General features: G+C 33.3%; 1 protein-coding gene across 1 annotated transcript in view; it reads right to left on the reverse strand.

The window, feature by feature from the left end:
• CNBD1 (cyclic nucleotide binding domain containing 1) overlaps positions 1–20,122 on the reverse strand; it is a 472,936-nt gene that overhangs the window by 174,542 nt on the left and 278,272 nt on the right. Inside the window, exons 7-8 of the mRNA XM_047728365.1 lie at positions 5,457–5,594; positions 4,097–4,229 (exon numbers count right to left, since the gene is read on the reverse strand). Coding sequence (XP_047584321.1) covers positions 4,097–4,229; positions 5,457–5,594 — 271 coding nt within the window. The remainder of the gene's footprint in view (positions 1–4,096; positions 4,230–5,456; positions 5,595–20,122) is intronic.

Below are 20,122 nucleotides of genomic sequence, written 5' to 3' on the forward strand. Positions count from 1 at the left end.
TGGATGTGGAATAATAGGAACTCTCACTGACAATGGAAATGCAAAAGAGTACAACCATTTTAGAAGACAACTTGTAGTTTCTTACAAAACTAAACTTATTAACTATCCAGGAAGATATTTTTTTACTATTATTATATTAGCCATTTTATCTTTCAGAACTAAATTGGTTACTACTTTTTAAAAGTATCTCTAGTGGGGCGCCTGGGTGGCTCAGTGGGTTAAGCCGCTGCCTTCGGCTCAGGTCATGATCTCAGGGTCCTGGGATCGAGTCCCGCATCGGGCTCTCTGCTCAGCAGGGAGCCTGCTTCCCTCTCTCTCTCTCTCTGTCTGCCTCTCTGCCTACTTGTGATCTCTGTCTGTCAAAGAAATAAATAAAATCTTTAAAAAAAAAAGGTATCTCTAGTTATTGTTTGCTACATCATATGCCTGGAAAAAATGGAGCATAATGATGTATGCAGGATAATAATAAGATATACATAAATAGTTCACTGATACCAAGTTAACATTTTTTTCTTATATACAATAACCACAGAAACAAGCTGATTAGTGAGATAAGCTGGTTGTCTTTTTCCAGCAAGTCATACTTTGAAAAAAATAACACCTGGGAAGACTTTAATTAGGGTGATAGGAGCTGCACATGCCCAAATTACCAGCAGCATTGTACACATCTATTATAGTCAGGATCCTTTGGCAAGTGAAGCAAAAGTAAGAAGACTTAGGAAGTTACAAAGGAAATAGAGCCAGAAATAAGCCTTACTTATTTCATAGATTGCCAAGGATTAATCCTAAATTCTATCAAGCTTTTGAGTAATTAACTAAATCTCTCTGAAACTTCATCCAATACACATTCCTAAAAGAAGATCAAAACACACATTATTATGCTTTGGAAATCATACTAGTGCTAATTTTAAACCAAGATAATAAAAGTATAATTTGAGATAGAGTTTTTACACTTTCTGATAAAAATTCAAAATAAATCTTGAGTAAAGTCGAAAAGTATTACATCTAATGCTTCTCTTTGATATATCATGTTTGTCACTGCTATATAAGAAAATTTGATTAGGTTGACAGAACTTATTCTTCACCTATGTATGTTTATTTATAAGAACCACAGTATTTCAGAACTGAAAGAGGCTTTAAAGATCATTTATTATAATTGTCATTGTTCTCTAAGGAGGACAAATGATTTTTAAAACTGTATAAATGTAAGCACTACATATTTTTATTTGGGAATCAGTCAGAAAATGATGCTACTTTTGACTTATTCAATATAATCACAGACTGTCCAATACAATAGATGGATTCCACCATTATTTTTAAAGACATTTGTAAAAAGAACTTGAACCCAGCATTAGCCTAAGAAACTACTTTAATTCTGATGCTAAATTTAAATATTTTGTTGATATTTTAGAGTGAGGCACATATTAGTCATCATTAGTAATCAAAGACATTAAAAGCTCATAATTATTCCCCTTTTTAAAATTCCATATTCTTCTGTCTCACATACATAATTGAAAATATCTTGTTATAGTTTCTTTTCTCCTTTTTATTTTATTTATTTTTATTTTTATTTATTTTTTTTTAAAGATTTTATTTATTTATTTGACAGAGAGAGATCACAAGTAGGCAGAGAGGCAGGCAGAGAGAGAGAGGAGGAAGCAGGCTCCCTGCAGAGCAGAGAGCCCGATGCGGGGCTCGATCCCAGGACCCTGGGATCACGACCTGAGCCGAAGGCAGAGGCTTTAACCCACTGAGCCACCCAGGCGCCCCTATTTTATTTATTTTTAAATTATATTTTATTTATTTGAGAGAGAGAAGGAGCGAGACAGACAGCATATGCAGGGGGAGGATCAGAGGGAGAGGAACCACCAGACTCTAGGCTGAGCATGGAGCCCACCGTGGGGCTCAATCTCATGACCCTGAGGTCATAACCTCAGCTGAAATCAAGAGTCTGATGCTTAACTGACTGAGCCATACAGGTGTCTCTTCTTCCTCCTTTTTAATCACCTAAAAATATTAATGTCCTAACAGGTAAGACTGAGACATTGTTTTTTATACAAAATAGCCCTGGAAATGAGGCATGGACCAAAATGTGACATATCTGATACAAAAGGAGGAACCAATGATAAATCAAAATGCCCATATTAAAAAAAAAGTTTCCATACAGGGGCGCCTGGGTGGCTCAGTGGGTTAAAGCCTCTGCCTTCGGCTCAGGTGATGATCCCAGGGTCCTGGGATCGAGCCCCACATCAGGCTCTCTGCTCAGCAGGGAGCCTGCTTCCTCCTCTCTCTCTGCCTGCCTCTCCCCCTCCTTGTGATCTCTGCCTGTCAAATAAATAAAATCTTTAAAAAAAAAGTTTCTATGCAATAAATATGCAGACTTTAGAACTGTCCAATTCCTAATTTTTCCCAAGTTAGGGAATTGCTTTCTTAAATATACTGTTGGCCAAAAGTGGCATTAATAACACATTAGAAAAAAATGTCTCATAAACAAAAATACATCTAAAATTCAATTTTTGCAAGCAAGAAAAAAATATATATTTGGATAACTATGGGTTAAACACTATTTTCAAAAAGTGATAAATAAAATATAAAAATAAGCACAGGAAAGAAATTTGGAATAAATTCTGTAAACGAGTATAATCTCTACAAATTTAACAAGTTTATTAGAGAATCTTGGTTTTTGAAGCATAACCTCGCCTCTAGTGATACTTACTTTTCTTCTAATAAAAGAACCTTCTGTATTGGTTCTATGCTACACCTCACCTTTCTATTACACAGTGACTCCCTCAAAGGGTATCTTAGCCAGATTTTTCTTAACTCCACCATATTTTTATTAACAGTTACATTATGGAATTTGCAACTCAGACTCATTCTTTTTAGCATTTTAATTTTAAATTTAATTCAGAAATTTTCTCCTCCTGGCAACATATCCCTTACTACATTTATGGCTCTGTAGCCTTGAAATGGAAGTATTTCTCTTGAACATTATATCTTCTATTATAATCCACTGTCCAACTAAGAGAAAAGCCAGGCAAGGCTGCAAACCTCTCTCTTATTTGTGACTATCTCTTGTAGGGCAGTAAGGATTCTTACTAGAAGGAGATCTAAAGCTGCTCTGACCCATCTACCACAATTCCTCTTGTGTCAGTGTCTTAGTCAGTTTGGGCTGCCATAACAAATATCAAAGCCTGGATGGCCCAAACAAAAAGCATTTATTTCTCACAGTTTGGGATGCTGGGAAGTTGAAGATCAAGGTGCCAGCAGATTCAGTGTCCAGTAAGATCCCTCTTTCTTAATTGCAGAAAGCTGCCTTCTTGTATCCCTTTATGGCTGAGAGAGAGAGAGATCATCTCTCATGTCTCTTTTTATATAAAGACACTAATCCCATTCATGAGGGCTCTCCTTTAGTGACTTAATCACCTCTCAAAGGTCCCACCTCTAAATAGCATCATATTGGGGATTAGGGCTTCAATAAATGGATTTTGTGGGACACAAACATTCAGTCCATATCAGCTGACATCTCTCATTTAATAGGCTTTCATAGATAGAAACAATTATGCAAAATGACTTAATGCCACCTACACTTTTTCTGTACATGTAAGCATGAAATCCACACATCCCTGCCATGCCAAATACTGGAAATGTTGGCAGCTTCACTGTTGCTATTCCTTCTCTCAGCCTCACCTTTTCTCTATATTTTCCACTGATAATGTGTATTGCAAGTACAGAGAAGCAAATTTGCTCCTTAAGTAGGTGTTCAATCAGGAGAACAGGAAAAATGAATAAAACTTCTCACTGCATTTCTACTTTTGTCCTTACATTGACTGGATAGGGCAAGAAGGGCAAGGCCATGAGGAAATACAGAGGGATATGAAAGTAAGGCAAGTTCTGAGATCACTCTTCAAGCCAATACATAATGATTTTTTAATAAAAAACAGGCAATAATCTAAATGTCCAATTAAAAGACTACATTAAGAAGTTAGAGAAACACTCATATGAAGATATATTATATAAAACATTAAAACCACGAAAAATTACTAATTCCAATAATATGTTATGTAAAGAAAATGATCCAAAATTGCATTAAACTCACCATGACCTGGAGGAAATTTTTTCCATTTAATGAGTGCAACTAGCTCACGTATGGATAAAGTGGGCCACTCTTCATAATATGGACATTTACGAATTAATTTCACCTTTTCTTTATTTTCGAGTTTTATTTTTTCCTGAAAAAGGTTATTAAAAAATAAGGGAAAATGTACAGTAGATAGATAAATGGCAGTAACAGAAAAATAAAAGTTATACGAGTGCAAATTGTATAAATTACATTTGAATTTTGTAGGAGCATCATTCTATGATCACATAACCATATTGAAATTTTAATCTTCAGATTTGCTACTAAAATTGTATTTTTCCCCCTTTCATAATATTTTTAGACTTCCATAAGTGTTTTTAGCATTTTTAAGAAATCCTGTCATAGTCAAGACTAAACTCAAAAGTTGTACTTGATAATATTGAATCCTTGACTCATATTTTGAAAATAAAACATACAAAATGATTTTTTTTTTAAGCTAGCCACTCGAAACCAGGGATTTGGAAGGAAGCTGAATTCTGAGAAAGTCATCTGTACCAATGACACTGAGACAACTGTATCAAAAGAAACCCTAACTATTAGAGACCTAAATCTAAAAGGTGGATGCTCTTCATCTCCCTCCAACCTGAGCACACAACCGTAGCTGATACCAGTGCTCTGTTGCCCCTGTACCAGACTTAGATCCTATCAGAAAAGCTGGCAGAGTAGGACAATGGGGGCCTTTCAATGCAGTCATTTATAAAAAAACTTTCTGTCACCAAGAAAGGAGAAATCAAAAAAAGGGAAAATTTTGGAGTTGATTAAAGGAGACTAAATTGGTAAACTTGAAGTAAATAAGTTATCTTAATGTAGCAGAATTGGGGGCCCAGAATTTAGTTGTGATCACCTATTCACCCAACTCTGGGTGTTTAATATCTATTAGAACAATGAAATAGCATGTCAGCCACTCCCAAGTATTTCTTTTTCCTCAGGTGGACTGTACAGATTTAGAGATCTCTCTGTATGTTTGTCTGGTATCCCTAACACGTGACAAGCTGTTGACACCCAAAACATATGTTTGTTGATAAATACCTGAATAAATGAATGTATAAATGAATGGATTTGAAATTCATGAAAAACCCAAAGTGCTAAAAATATACATAAAATATACCCATAGAGACCTTTCTTTCCACTTCAACTACCCATCATCATCATAAGCTTAAATAATGTTCATCAAATAAGCCATATTTTTGTCTCCAAGTTAAGTATATTAAAACATTAAAAAGATATGGACATCTTCTGTCTAAAGGCAAAACTTAGCTTGAGTTTACACACATATTGTGTGTGTGTGTGTGTGTGTGTGTATTAGATATGGTCATACCGATTTAAATCTTGCATAATTCTTTGCAGAGATTTTAAGAATTTCACAATCTTCTTCTGTGATCACTGAGTACTCCTTTGTTTGTGATTCAGTCTGAGCTTCAACTTCTAGGGTTCCAAAGGTACTCCATTGTCGAAGCTGTAAAAAATACAGAAGTAGCTTAAGCTTCATTATCACTCATCAACATAAAAATACTAGTGATGATGAAAGAAACAATCTAGAAGAGTCTGCAAAAGAGATGATGGCAGATCAAACTCCAAGTCTGTGAAAGAAGGGGATCTAAACAGTTTTGCATGGATGTCATACTTCTACCCAATTTTACCTTCCCAAGGCAAGAAAAAAGTTTCCATTTTTTCACTAGAATGAAAGAAATAACTTATAAGAATAGATCTTCTGGGGGTGCCTGGGTGGCTCAGTGGGTTAAACCTCTGCCTTCGGCTCAGGTCACAGTCTCAGGGTCCTGGGATCAAGCCCCACGTTGGGCTGTCTGCTCAGCAGGGGGCCTGCTTCCCCCCTCTCTCTGCCTGCTTCTCTGCCTACTAGTGATCTCTCTCTGTGTCAGATAAATAAATAAAATCTTAAAAAAAAAAAAAGAATAGATCTTCTGTTTTATCTCCTGATTCATTTTAAGTATCTAGAATAATGCTTGGAACATAGTAAACATTCAATAAATATTTGTTGAAAGAGTGAAGAAAAAAGTACACTTACATACTTGGTCTTCTGTTTATTTTATTATCCTCATATGTTAGTAGTAATAATGAAATGAATATATTGTTATGCAGTATATAAATTATAAGTATATATATTTATACACACTCATATTCACACATAGTGTCTTCTAATTTAATATGTAAAGGATAAATATTTAGCATCCTCAAAATTTTGCACTAGGATATGTATTGTAAATTATTACTATATAATGAGAATATATTTAGCTACATAGAAGACCTGTATTTATGTTTGCCTGGGGAAAAATATATAGCATAGATCATCTATATCTATGAAATTGAGAAGCTTCTTAGGAAAAACATTAGGTCTATATGCCTAAGATAATATGAGAGGACATCCACTCTTCCATTTCAAATCCATAAAAAGGCTGAATTGTCTTCTTTTGAGTTGAATGGATAGCTGAGCTTGAATCTGCAAGTTCAGAATTAAAGAGGAATTTTAAACAGACACTGATGAAGCTGAAGTGGTTCACAGTGATATCAAACTAGGATAAAGGCCTAAAGGGTGGAGCTCTGGGATTTATCATACATGTAGGAATAGGAAATGAGACCCAGGACCATGCAAAGCAAGGAACTGGAATTGAGCCCTCTTACCTAAAGCCTAAGACCTTGTGTAACTGTCCCCAAGATCAAAGTACTGCTTAAAATATAACCTATGAGAAAATACACTAGTTATGAAACATGTTTAGATATAGCCTTAAGAAAAACATGTACCGGCAATAGGCCTCTGGGGGAGAAGATGATATACGTCCTTGAGGCGGAGCAGCTGGGGATGCCTGGCTCACTCAGGGCCGGCCCAATGCCCCCTGCTTCATTTTTTCGTTATCTCCCCTTCCCTGAAGAGCACCAGTAGTTAGTCAGACAATCCTTTTGTTTGGGCTTGCTTACTGTAGGTCATGTACTACATGACAAGACATACTTTGTCTTTCTTCTTATGTATCTACAAGACTCATGGTCAATGTGTTATCTCCAGTTTCTTTGTTGATTGTTACCCACTTTCTAATAAACATGAGACCAAGGAGTTGTTTGGGGCGACAGTCTTTTCTACTGACCCCTGCTCCCCTTCCCTTGCAGCTGCAGCTGACTTGTTTGTGCTTCATTCTTCTCCCGTGCGCCATCAGGAGGCAGCACCTTGGAAAATCACCTCTTTGTGAAATGGAGGCAACAAAGTCTAGTTTGTTGCCTCCACTAGTCTAGCTAGGGAACTGGGTAGAGTTGTCACAAAATCAGGATCCTAGGTCTATAACTTTTGTAGGTGAAGAGTGTACATTTATACATCATACAGGACTCAAAGCTTAAAAATTACTCTACAATTTGGTATACATCTAGTACCTAGGATCCGGGAAAGTGCAAATTTAAAACCCTATGGATGAATTGAGGATAAAAGGAACTCACATAAGAAGCAATCCCTACTAATAACAAAATCACAGTAAAAACTTACAAGCTTCACAAGTGACAAAACTCCTATGAGGATAACTCAACAGAGAACTTGAAAAAGAAAAAGAACCATCTAAAAGAATCTATATACAATTAACTTATTAGATCTTACTGCATTTGCATTTTATAAAAGAACAAAATTAAACTTTTGAAAGTAAAAAGTTATAAGAAGTTATTAAAAAACTCAATGAACACATTAATTAAAACATAAGAAATAATTCACAAAATGGATAAAACATAAGAAAAGCATTCAGAGTAAAACATAAAATATAGAAGAAATTTGAAATAAGAATTTAAGAGATATGGAAGACAGAAGGAGAGCATTCAGTATACATGTACTAGGATTTCTAGAAGGAATTAAAAATAATGGGAGATGAGTAATTATCAGGTCAGTGACAACAGCACCAAATTTTCCAGAAGAGGGAAAAGATGAGTCTTAGAAATGAAGGAATATACAAAACTTAGATATATATTTGTATTTTGTATTCCTGCTCAGGTTTTGTTTGGTGTACTCTATTTATCTTTCTCCTCCAGGTACCCCTTCATCATCTTGTTAGTGATCAGTATATTCAAGTAGATATTTTCTATATATAGTTTTCCAGATTTTCTAATTGTTTTCAGGATAAGACTTAGTTTGTGTTACCTAATAAACCATTATGAAAACATAAGTCCTTTATGACTTTAATATTCTTAAGGCTTTCTTTCTTGATGTGTCAATGATATCATCAAACTCCCTAATATTATTAGGAAAGTATTATATTTCCAATATCTTTTACATATGGTCTATATGTAAACATTGTTGTATAACTGAATTACTATATTATTGAATTATTTAAATTATTAATATTTATATTTCCATTCTGTCCTATAACTATCTCATCTTCAAAGTGCTCAGAAAAAATAAGTTTCAAGCTAGAATTCTATATTTACTTAAAATAGCAATATGGAATGAAGAAAAGCATCAAGCTAATTTTTGACATCATGTGAAACAAATTTAAAAAGGAGAATTTTAGTTAGAACAATACTGAATCCAAAGAGGAGTACAAAACAGTTGATAAAAAAATTGGTGAATGTAAATAAAATTTATCAGCATATAATATTTTTAAAATAACTAATTTTTATAGCTATTTTAAACTAACTATCTTTAAAATAACATACTAATATGTGGTACTTTAAAATAACATAGATTTAAAATAGTTTTACAACAGTAACTCCAAAGAGAAGAGCAAGAAGACAAAAAAAAAATGTATTGAGAGTAAACCTTTATACTTTGGAACTAGGAAAGAAAAAAGATTATATAGCTTTTCTTAGTTAAAATTGAAAATTTAATAATATAGAAATTAGACCTTTATGGATGGAAAAGGAAAATAAACATAATGACACAAAAATAAAGTGATGAAATTTACTATGTCCCTAAAATATCTAACACCTATAAGTTGACTTAATTACAAGCAACAAAAACAAATAATTAGAGAAAATGCCAAATTATTTTATTTTTTTTATTATTTTTTAAAGATTTTATTTATTTATTTGACAGAGAGATCACAAGCAGGCAGAGAGGCAAGCAGAGAGAGAGGAGGAAGCAGGCTCCCTGCTGAGCAGAGAGCCCGATGCAGGGCTCAATCCCAGGACTCCGAGATCATGACCTGAGCTGAAGGCAGCGGCTTAACCCACTGAGCCACCCAAATTATTTTAAAAAAAGAATTTAAAGAAGAGAACAACTAAATAAACCACACACAAAAGAAATATTCTCAACCTTACTAGTAGACAGAGAAATATTTATTCATCTATCAGATTGAAAATATTAAAGTACTCTAACCTATGAGATCAGGGCAATACTTTTGTGCATAACTTGAAAATATAAAAACCTTTTAAAATGGGAAATAATCTAGCAGTATTTACTAAAATAAATAAAGAATATATGAAATGTTTTATCCATCCATAAAATGGGTAAAACATTTTATCCATAAAAAAGTTTTACCCATCTCCTAGAATCTATCTACCTTATAGAAATAAATGCATTCTTAAGGATATTTATAATAAGTTTAATGCAGCACATTTTAATAACCCCCAACTGGAATCTTTAGTGGCCACCAGTTAGAGTGTGTATGCGTGTATGTATTCAACTAAATCTAAATTTTTACATACTGTATAAAATTAGTGACATCTATGTATCTTATCCTGTAAGAATTCTTATAATGAAAAAAACAAATAGCAGGTAAAAATATATGTTGAAAAATTTTATAAACTGAACAGTCACAAAAACAGTAATCTGTAAATATTTATATAATTGTTCATATGCTTATGTGAGCTCAGAGGAAGTTGTGCAAGTGTGAGCACCAACCTATTCAGGGGAGAGGTGGAGCTAAAATGACAAAAGACTTACTACCTTTTCCTTAAAACTTATATTTTTCTTTCAGTTACAACACTGAGTATGTATTAATTTTAAGTTTTGGACATTTTAAGATACATTTAAAATGCAGATTCAAAACAACATGCTGTGTAATTTTCCGTACCTGTTAACCCTCTTGATATCTTTATACTGATATAGGAAATATATTAAATGATACATATTAGATGTGTATAGTTACTTTTGAATGATTAAAGTGCAGGTAACTATCATTGTCTACTTTGTAACTCTGTATTTTCTGAAATTTTCAATAAATAGAGAAATTTTGAAATCTGGCAACATTACAAAGCTATTTAAATTATATTCAAGAAAATCTTACTCAATTTGGGGGGAAACATTCATTAAAGCTAGGTAGATAATCTTATTTTGCTGGAGATGGTTGTTGGAAGTGCACAAAAGGAGCCATATCTCTCACTTCTAAATTCTCATGTTATTTTAATGAAAAATAAATTGATAATTCCCTCTATTGGAAAACGACATATTCCTTTTTTTAAAGATTTTATTTATTTATTTGACAGAGCAAGAGCATGAATGGTGGTGGGGCGAAGGGAGCAAAGGGAGAGAGAGAGAAGCAAGCTCCCCACCAAGGAGGGAGCCAGATGAGGGATTTGATCCAGGACCCCGGAATCATGACCTGAGCCAAAGGCAAACATTTAACAAACTGAGCCACCCAGGCACCCTGGAAATGACGTATTCCCATGATTAAAAATGGTTATACTTCTCTAATAATAAATGAGCCAAACATTAGCTTCTGAATGGTAAGAGTTGGTAAAACCTTAAGATTTCCTTTGAGTGGGGGCACCTGGGTGGCTCAGTGGCTAAAGCCTCTGCCTTCCGCTCGGGTCGTGATCCCAGGGTCCTCGGATGGAGCCTCACATCCGGCTCTCTGCTCAGAAGGGAGCCTGCCTCCTCCTCCTATCTCTCTCTGCCTGCCTCTCTGCCTACTTGTGATCTGTCAAATAAATAAAAATCTTTGAAAAAAAAAAAGATTTCCTTTGAGTGAAAACATTGAGATTTGTTTCAAACAGCATTTTACTGTTTCTGAAAAACAGTAGATTTTACAGGTATAATTTTTGATCTTCCTGTCTTATTTTTCCAGTGCTTCTAGCTTTCAAGCATTTACACATTAAACAAGATCAATAACTAAAATTAGAATTGCTATTTTTAAACCAAGGAAGGGTAATATTTTTAATCCTGTGGATCATTTTTCCCCACTAAGGGGCTAAAGAGGCAGACAGAAAATACAAAGCCTCTCTAGATCAGGGATTCATAACCTTAGACAAGGATGGACTTCCAGAATATTCTTGAACTCCTAATGTCTCATGCCAGTTAGTGGTTATTTGTAAATCTCTCTTTTTTCCTTGAAAGGTTGTCTATAGCTTTCATTAGATTCTTAAAGTTGTCTATGTCTCAGGGAAAAAAACAAAAAAACAAAAAAAAAACAAAAAAAAACCCCACAACATTCCCCTATGATTTAAATGACCTATTTAGAAAGTACATTTCATAGCCATTTAATGTTGTACAATAAGAAATTGATATGGAAATGCTGCATTTTATAATCTCTCATATACGTATGGAGGATTTGGGCCATATTAGGGTTGTATTATGATATCTAACAAGTAGAAACAGGAACCAACCTAAATGTGAGGACAGCCTGATTGGGATCACTCAACCCACTGGCTAAGAGACTGGCCTTCCTGCTTAAATTCTCTGGGTACATTCATTCTAAATCCATATGCTGAGCCAAAGAGGAAGACATTTCCAGTCTGTAGGAAAAGAATTGATATTTGAAGATTATATGAATAACTATGCAGTCTCTAAGTAAAACCTACAACTCAAGTCAATTTGTAGATTTGGTAAATAAAGTCCTCTTTAAAGTCAACTAAATAAAGCTTCCTATTATGTCCCTCATGCATTTTGGCAAGAAAGGTCTAGATATGATATCAGACCAGAAAAGTAGAAGAAGAAATTTTTTTTTCTTCAAAAAAGAGTAGTTTCTTCAAGCATTCTCAAGGCACTCCTACCTCCTACCTTTCATTCACATGAAACACTTGTCTTAATTACCTTACACACTGAGTGTTGACTTGAAATTCTACCTAGCTTAAAACCCAGTTTAATCCCTATTACTTTTCTAAGGTTCCCTGGGTAATCCAGTTACCCCCCTGATTTCTAATAAACTATGTACTCTATTGTTTGTTCTATAATATGCAATGCTCTCATAAGTATGGGCACTCTATCAAAAATATTATATTACTATCTTAAAACTTTGAGAATAAAGAAATGTGTTTCTTTCTCTCTAATATAGGAAGATTTTCAGCACCAAAGGGGCCTGGGTTGAATAATCATCATTTGGTGACATGTTAAGACCAGTACAATTATAATCAAATATCCTTAAGTTTTAAAAGTTCAGTTGTGAAACATTAATTGATCTTTTAGATAAATGTTAAACTTGGTCTGTGGAGTTTATCTGATGTTTGGTTAATTCTACGTGGTTATAGGACATAATCATTTGAAATTTGTTGAGACTCAGTTTATGCCCTAATATCAAATCAATTTTTAAAATGTTCCATGGGCACTTAAAAGGAATATACATTTTGCAATTGTTGTTTGCAATGTTGAATACAGGTCTATTAGATCAAGTTTGTTCACTGTGTTGTTCAGAATTTCCACATATTCACTGACACTTTTTTTTGTGGGGGGTCTGGTCCCTTATCAGTTACTCAGTGATACTTATTAAAATTACCCTTTATAGTCATGGACTTGTTTACTTTTTTTCTTTCCTAACTTCCTCTCTTCATTTCTTTATCTTTCTTTTCTTTCCTTTCCTTTCTTTTCCTCTTCTCTCCTCTACTTTTTTTCTTCTTTCTTTTCTTTTCTTTCTTTCTTTCTTCCTTTCTTTCTTTCACTTTCTTTCTTTCCCTCCTTCCCTCCCTCTCTTTCTCTCTCTCTCTTTTTTTTCCATCAATGTTTATATATTTTGAGGTAACAATTCTTAGTGTATATAAATTTCACACTAATTATGAAATATCTCTTTTTACCTTTAATAATATTCTTGCAGTAAAGTCTACTTTGCCTGCTATTAGTAGAGCTTCATCAGCTTTCTTTGGGTTAGTGTATTCTGGTTTACCATTTTTCCATTATTTTATTTTGCAACTTCCAGTATGTTTTTAATAAGGTGTGTCATACCAGAGTGTGTGTCATACAGGAGTTTTTTCTATCTATTCTGAAAATCTTTGTTTATTAATTAAAATACTTAGTGTTCTATATTTAATGTAATTACAGACATATTTGGTTTAAATTTGCCTTCCTAATATTTGCTATGTGTCTTTTTTTATTTTTCATGTGTCATTTAATTCTTTTTATTCAGTGCTGAACACGGAGTATGAAAAACAGTTATTGCTGTAGATATCATCTTCCTTTGAGATGCTTTTCCTACTGACAGTTAAGTAGTGAGTTGTAGAAGCAGATTAACATGATCCAATCGTTGGGTATTGAGGTATTTGAAGCTGGTTTTAGTTCTGGGTTTCTACTGATAGACTAACATGTATCAGAACTTCTTACCTTACTAGACATAGAACTTCTTTTTTTTATTTATTTATTTGACAGAGAGAGAGATCACAAGTAGGCAGAGAGGCAAGCAGAAAAAGAGAGGGAAGCAGACTCCCCATTGAGCAGAGAGCCCAATTTGGGGTTTGATCGTAGGACCCCGAGATCATGATCCAAGCTGAAGGCAGAGGCTTAATCCACTGAGCCACCCAGGTGCCCCTAGACATAGAACTCTTAATTGCTACCTGTCAAACACTATGAGACTGATGACAGTTCTTCTTGTTAGATTTTTAGCTGCATATTTTTACTTGTGTTCTGTGATGGTTAATTTTATGTGTCAACTTAATTGGGTCATGGAATATCCGGATAAATTGGTCAAATATTATTCTGGGAGTTTCTGGGCAAGTTGAACTTTTAAATTTATACACAGAATAAAGTAGATTGCTTTCTATTCTGTAGCAGGCCTCATCCAATCAGCTGAAGGCCTGATTAGAACAAGAGACTGATCTGCAACCAAATAAGAGAGAATTTAGGAAATTCTCTCTCCAGTGGCCTTCAAGCTGATCTCACTAAATATCAGTGATTCCTGGTTTTACAGCATCTTCCAGACTTCAGACTCAAACTGGATATTGGTTTGGCAGATTTTGGATTTGCCAGTCTCCATAATTGTCTGAGCCAACTTCTTACTATCTATCTATCTACTTATCTATAATCTATTTATCCTTCTGTCCATCCATCCATCCTACTGGCTCTGATACCCTTAGTTCTATAAAGCTTAGGAATTAGCAAATACCTGAAAGAAAAGAAAGGCATATCAAGCTACCTTTCCTCTGCTTTTCTTTTTCCAGTATCTTGGCTCCTCAAATCCTGATTGTCTAGGTAGATTGAACTCCAAATTTTGTCACTCTTGTACTGCAAGACTCCTGAAAGTCCCGAACTACTGTTTTCTTCTTATGCATCCCTATAATGCTTAAAAATTGGCAGATGCCTCAAAGGAAAGCAACAGGAAATGTCTGGTTCAAAATGTTGTATTTCCTTTCTTTCTTGAATCATGGCCCTTCAAATCCCCTGGTTCCTTGCTTGCTCTCAAATACCTTCAGACAGTTGTTTGGTTGGTTGCTGTTATCCAACCTTTTTAGTGTTCTCAGCAGGGTAATTGGGTTGATGCAAGTTACTCATTATGGTCAAAAGCATGAGCTTTGGCAAACTAAAGTGACTGTTTCTTTAAAACAAGATCTACTTCTCTTTGTATTGTTTAGATTTTGTTAGCTTGCTCTTATCATCCCTATATAAAATGAGTGACAAAAATCACTCAGAATAATCAATGGGACAATAATATCTAAACCCTTTTCATAGAAGATAAAGGAAGGATAGAGACTCTGGCAAGATTGTCCAGGAATTTTTATATAAAATAGTATCTGTAATTAGAAAAATATTCTGAAGACCCTTATCCTGGTTTTGACTTTCTTCTCCTAAAAAACAATGGAGAGAAATTATATGGCAGCTTCTTAACACAAGGAAGGAACTAGTAGGCATACAAAGGGGGAAAATGCTTCATATTTCAAAATACTTCATATTTCATCATTTTCTCTTTCTCTGTAGATGGATAGATCATATAAATGATTAATTAATCAATGAATATTAATGTATTGATAGCAGAATTTCTAATGTCTGAATTATTCATACACATCAGATACTCATAAGAATAATATAAGTACAAAGTACTCTTTGCTACTTGGCAGGTTATGTATGTTGTATGTACCTGTGTGTCCTGTTGAGTTTTCTCTGTCAACTGAATTTTTTTAAGTCTTTTAAAAATCATAAATTTTCTGGTTCATATAAAAGATATATCTACAAGTGCAGGAAAGGAGTGGATCAACAATGAAAAATAGTACCTAATGAACACATTGGAAACATGTTCCTCTATAAGTGTCACAGTACCTACAATATAAAAACTCGTAACGGCCCAGACTACATCCTAGTAGCACATGAGCACAGCTTAGCCGATAACCATGAACCAAACATCAGATACATCCCAAATATTTCTTTGTGCATTAATTTTTTTTTATGTTTGGGAGGGAACAACTCATACAATATCTTCAGCACTGGACTGCTGATTTTTCTTGCCAAAGAGATACAGTTTTTTTTCTATGTCCTCAGAGGTCCTAAATGACTACACTTAATTCTGAAGGAGTCACCAGCATGATTCAGCACTTTCATTTATCTAATTTGAAAATACTGAATGTATAATTTAATCAGAAGTATAGTTCAAAAATGAAACCAATTAATTAAAAGATAACATTTGGACAAATAAAATATATTTCATAATTTTCTAAACATCGTTAGTGCTCAATAAGTATTACTGACTAGTTATAGATGAGAAAAAACATTTTTATAGCATTATTATTTGAGATATTTTTATTTTCTTATTACAAGGGAGGAATTAATCATTCTGATATGTAGGAATATACCATTCAACCACTAGAAATAATCATTCTAGCATATCATTTAGTGATATTGCTCTTTCACTGCAATATTATACTGCAGAAAATATAAGAGTGGCATAGTCACAATTATTTTAAAGTAGCACTAAGAACTAAAAATACTTCTATATTATGATATGAAATGTAATGTCAGTTAAAGTAAAAGCTAATATTACTTTAAATAATCATAAATTTTAAAAAATTAGCATGTAAATCTTAGTAAAAAATTAATGGAGCATATGTTGAAATGCATACATTATAGGTATTCATACGTAAGTGCTCATCACATGTTCACTAGCTATAACACTTATGAAATCTAATGTTCTTTAATGGATCAATATCATTCATGTGTTACATGGTTTCTCATTTTTAAATTAATTGCTCTGATGTGATTTAAATTTTATATGAAAAATGATATATTTTGGTAGCTTTGTATAGCAGACTCTCTAATAAAGCAGAAACACTTTCTGACTTTATATTCAAAATAGAATTTTATCCACATAATGGTAAATTCAATGGCTCATATATCCATTTATTCTGAGTTTAATATGATCTTATAAAGAAGATTCAGTTGAACAAGCTTAAATATAAAGTGAAATAACTGTGTCAGCCTAATCTCAATGTGAAAATGATTTAATATTTACATTTTTGCTTATAGCCAAAATAAGTACTTTGAACTGCACTTTGGGATTTTCCATATTCACCATTAAAGAACTATAATTTTCTTAACTATATTCTCTACTTTTATAATTATAGAGCCTACTTCTTAAACTGTTCAATGAATAATAAGCATATAAAAGTAACAATAAAATGAGCTTCTATGTGCCCACTACCTGACTAAAAAAATCAAATTTTCCTAGTTAGGCAGAGGTTTCCATTATGTTAATTATTAAGATATTAATTTATAACTATATCCTGGTAAAATTGTATGTAACTACAATATAGTATAGTTTTACCTTTTTCTTCACCTATTACCTATAGTTTTACCTATTTCTACAAGAGTATATTTTACCTTTTTCTTGCCTATTTCTATAACCTATAGTTTTACCTATTATTATAGTATAGTTTTATCTATAGTCTAGTTTTACCTATTTCTTCTTTACCTCTTATTTTAAGTAACATTAGAATAAATATTATTATATTTTTGCTGAATATTAAGTTTTTGAAATACAACCATGTTGATGTAGTTCATTCACTTTTCATTGTTGCATGACTACGCTCAGATTATTTATTAATTATTTTGCTGATGAACATTTGTGTCATCAGTATTTGGCTATAAAATGATAATGTAAACGTTATTATACATGTGTTCTTATACAACATGTAATATTTTTCTAAGATACATGCCTAAGGATGCAGTTTCTGTGCTATAGGATGTGTTTTCACTTTAACATCTAATATCCAATCCAAACTGTTTTCTGAAATGCATGTTCTAACGTATACTCTTACATACATCATAAATGCATGCAATGTCTTTCTGCACAGCTTCTCCAAAATTATGCATTTTCTGATTTTTAATTTTTTCCAATTTGATAGTAAGTAATATTATTGATTATACATTTTTGTTATTTATTTGCATTTATTTTAAAGTGCAAAAATATTTACTATATATTTACTGGATTCCTAAAGTGGTAGAACTTCATTGAATTTGTCAAGTCCTTAATTCATAATTTCTCTTCTGCATAAGATTGATGTATATGTTTTGTATTTTTCTTTATGATTTTCCTTTGGATTTGTAGATGATTATATAGTCAAAATGTTGGTTCTTTCCCATTTATGTGTGTTGAAAAAAATCTTCATTGAAAGTGTGCCTTTTCTTTACTTAGGGTATCATGGGATGAATAAAACCTAATTGGTATTTTTTTTATGCTTCAAGTTTTTATTTAGATTCTGGTTAGTTAACATATAGGTTCGTATTAGTTTGGGGAGTAAAATTTAGTGATTCTTCACTTACATATAACTATCCAGTGGTCATCAGAAGTGCCCTCTTTAATACCCATTACCCATTTAGCCCATTTTCCCACCCACCTCCCTTCCAGCAACCCTGCTTGCTCTTCATAGTTAAGAGTCTCTTATGGTTTGCCTCCATCTCTTTCTTTCCCCTAAGTTCATCTGTTTCATTTCTTAAATACCATGTATGAAATATATGGTATTTGTCTCTCTGACTGACTTATTTTGTTTAGCATAATATGCTCTAGCTCTATCTGCATTATTGCAAAGGGCAAGCTTTCATTCTTTTTGATGGCTGAGTAATATTCTTATATATACCACACCTTCTTTTTCCATTCATCAGTCGATGGACATTTGGGTTCTTTCCATATTTTGTCTGTGGTTGATAATGCTGCTATAAACATTGAGAGCATGTGTACCTTCAAATCAATATTTCTGTATTATTTTCCAGAGTGGCTGCACCAGTTTCCATTCCCACCAACAATATAAAAGTGTTTCCTTTTCTCCACAACCTTGCCAACATATATTGTTTGGTGCTGTTAATTTTAGCCATTCTGAGAGGTATGATGTGTTATCTCATTGTAGTTTTGATTTGTATTTCCCTAACAAGGATATTGAGCTTCTTTTCATGTGTCTGTTAGCGATCTAGATACCTTCTTTGGAAAAATGTCTATTCATGTCTTCAGCCCATTTCTTAACTGATGATTTAAGAATTTGGGGGGGGTATCAAGTTTGTTAAGTTCTTTATAGACTTTGGAGACTAACCTTTTATGAGATATGTAATTTGCAATTCTCTTCTTCCATTCTGTAGGTTGCCTTTTAGTTTTGTTGATTGTTTCCTTTAACATGTAGAAAGTTTTTATCTTGATGAAGTCCCAACAGTTTATTTTTGCTTTTGTTTCCTCTGTCTCTGGAGACATGTCTACTAAGAGGTAGCTATAGCCAATGTCAGAAAGTTTCCTATGCTCTGCTCTAGGATTCTGATTGTTTCCTATCTCACATTTAGGTCTTTCATCCATTTTGAATTTATTTTTGTGCATGATTTAATAAAGTGGTCCAGTTAAAACTTTGATTTTAAATTTGTTTGCGGGGAGGGGTAGAGGAAGAAAAGATAAGATCTTAAGCAGTCTCCATGCCCAGTGTGGAGCCTGATGCATGTTCGATCTTACAACACTGACTGAGATCATAACCTAAACCAAAATCAAAAGCAGGACACTTAACTGACTGAGCCACCTAGGTGTCCCAAAACTTTCTTGATTTTCAATGAATATCCTTAAAGTATACTTCTGTAAGTATCTCATTTCAAAAGCTTTTGTTATCATGACATCATGAGGAAATTCTGCTACATACTCCTTCAGAATATTTTTTAGCTAATTCCCTTTATAATTAAGTTTGTGATCCTAAATTGATCTTTATGTATGATGTGAAGTAAACAGTAGGTTTATTTATTCTATTTGCATAGGTAACCAATTTCCTTAGCTCATATTATTGAATCCTCCCACAACTTTCCCCACTGTTTTTCATGATACTTGTTTATATCAAGAGTGTTTACATATGTGGATCTTATTTTTGGACTCTGATTGCTCATATGTTCATCTAAGCTACTATTAATCATTATAAAAGCACTATATCAATTAGATAGCCTAGTTTTAAGTCTTGATATCTGGTAGAAAAAGAATCCCTTCCCCAAGTGTCATCTTCAGAGTACCTAGCTATTTTTAGCTTTTGGCTGTTTAGTATAATTTTTAGGACCAATTGGCAAGTTCTACAAGAAAACTACTTGGATTTTTTTCACTGAAATTGCATGACCTAAAGATCTTTTTGGGAGACTTGTCATCTTAAAATATTAAATGTTCCTATCCCTAAATGTAGGGTAACTATATTTAAGTCTTCTCTTATATGTTTTAGGAATACAAATAATGTTCTCCAAAAAGTATCACAACAACAATTTTTATTATTTTTCTCATGTACTCAATATTTTACATATCTATTTAATAGAATCTTTTTATTAATGATATTTTCTAACTATACTTTTGTGAATTCTTTTATTGTAATATCAACAATGCATTTAGGGGTATGTGGGTGGCTCAAATGGTTAAGCATCTGCCTTCG

Source organism: Lutra lutra, chromosome 4 (genome assembly GCF_902655055.1).
Source record: "Lutra lutra chromosome 4, mLutLut1.2, whole genome shotgun sequence".
NCBI lineage: Eukaryota > Metazoa > Chordata > Mammalia > Carnivora > Mustelidae > Lutra > Lutra lutra.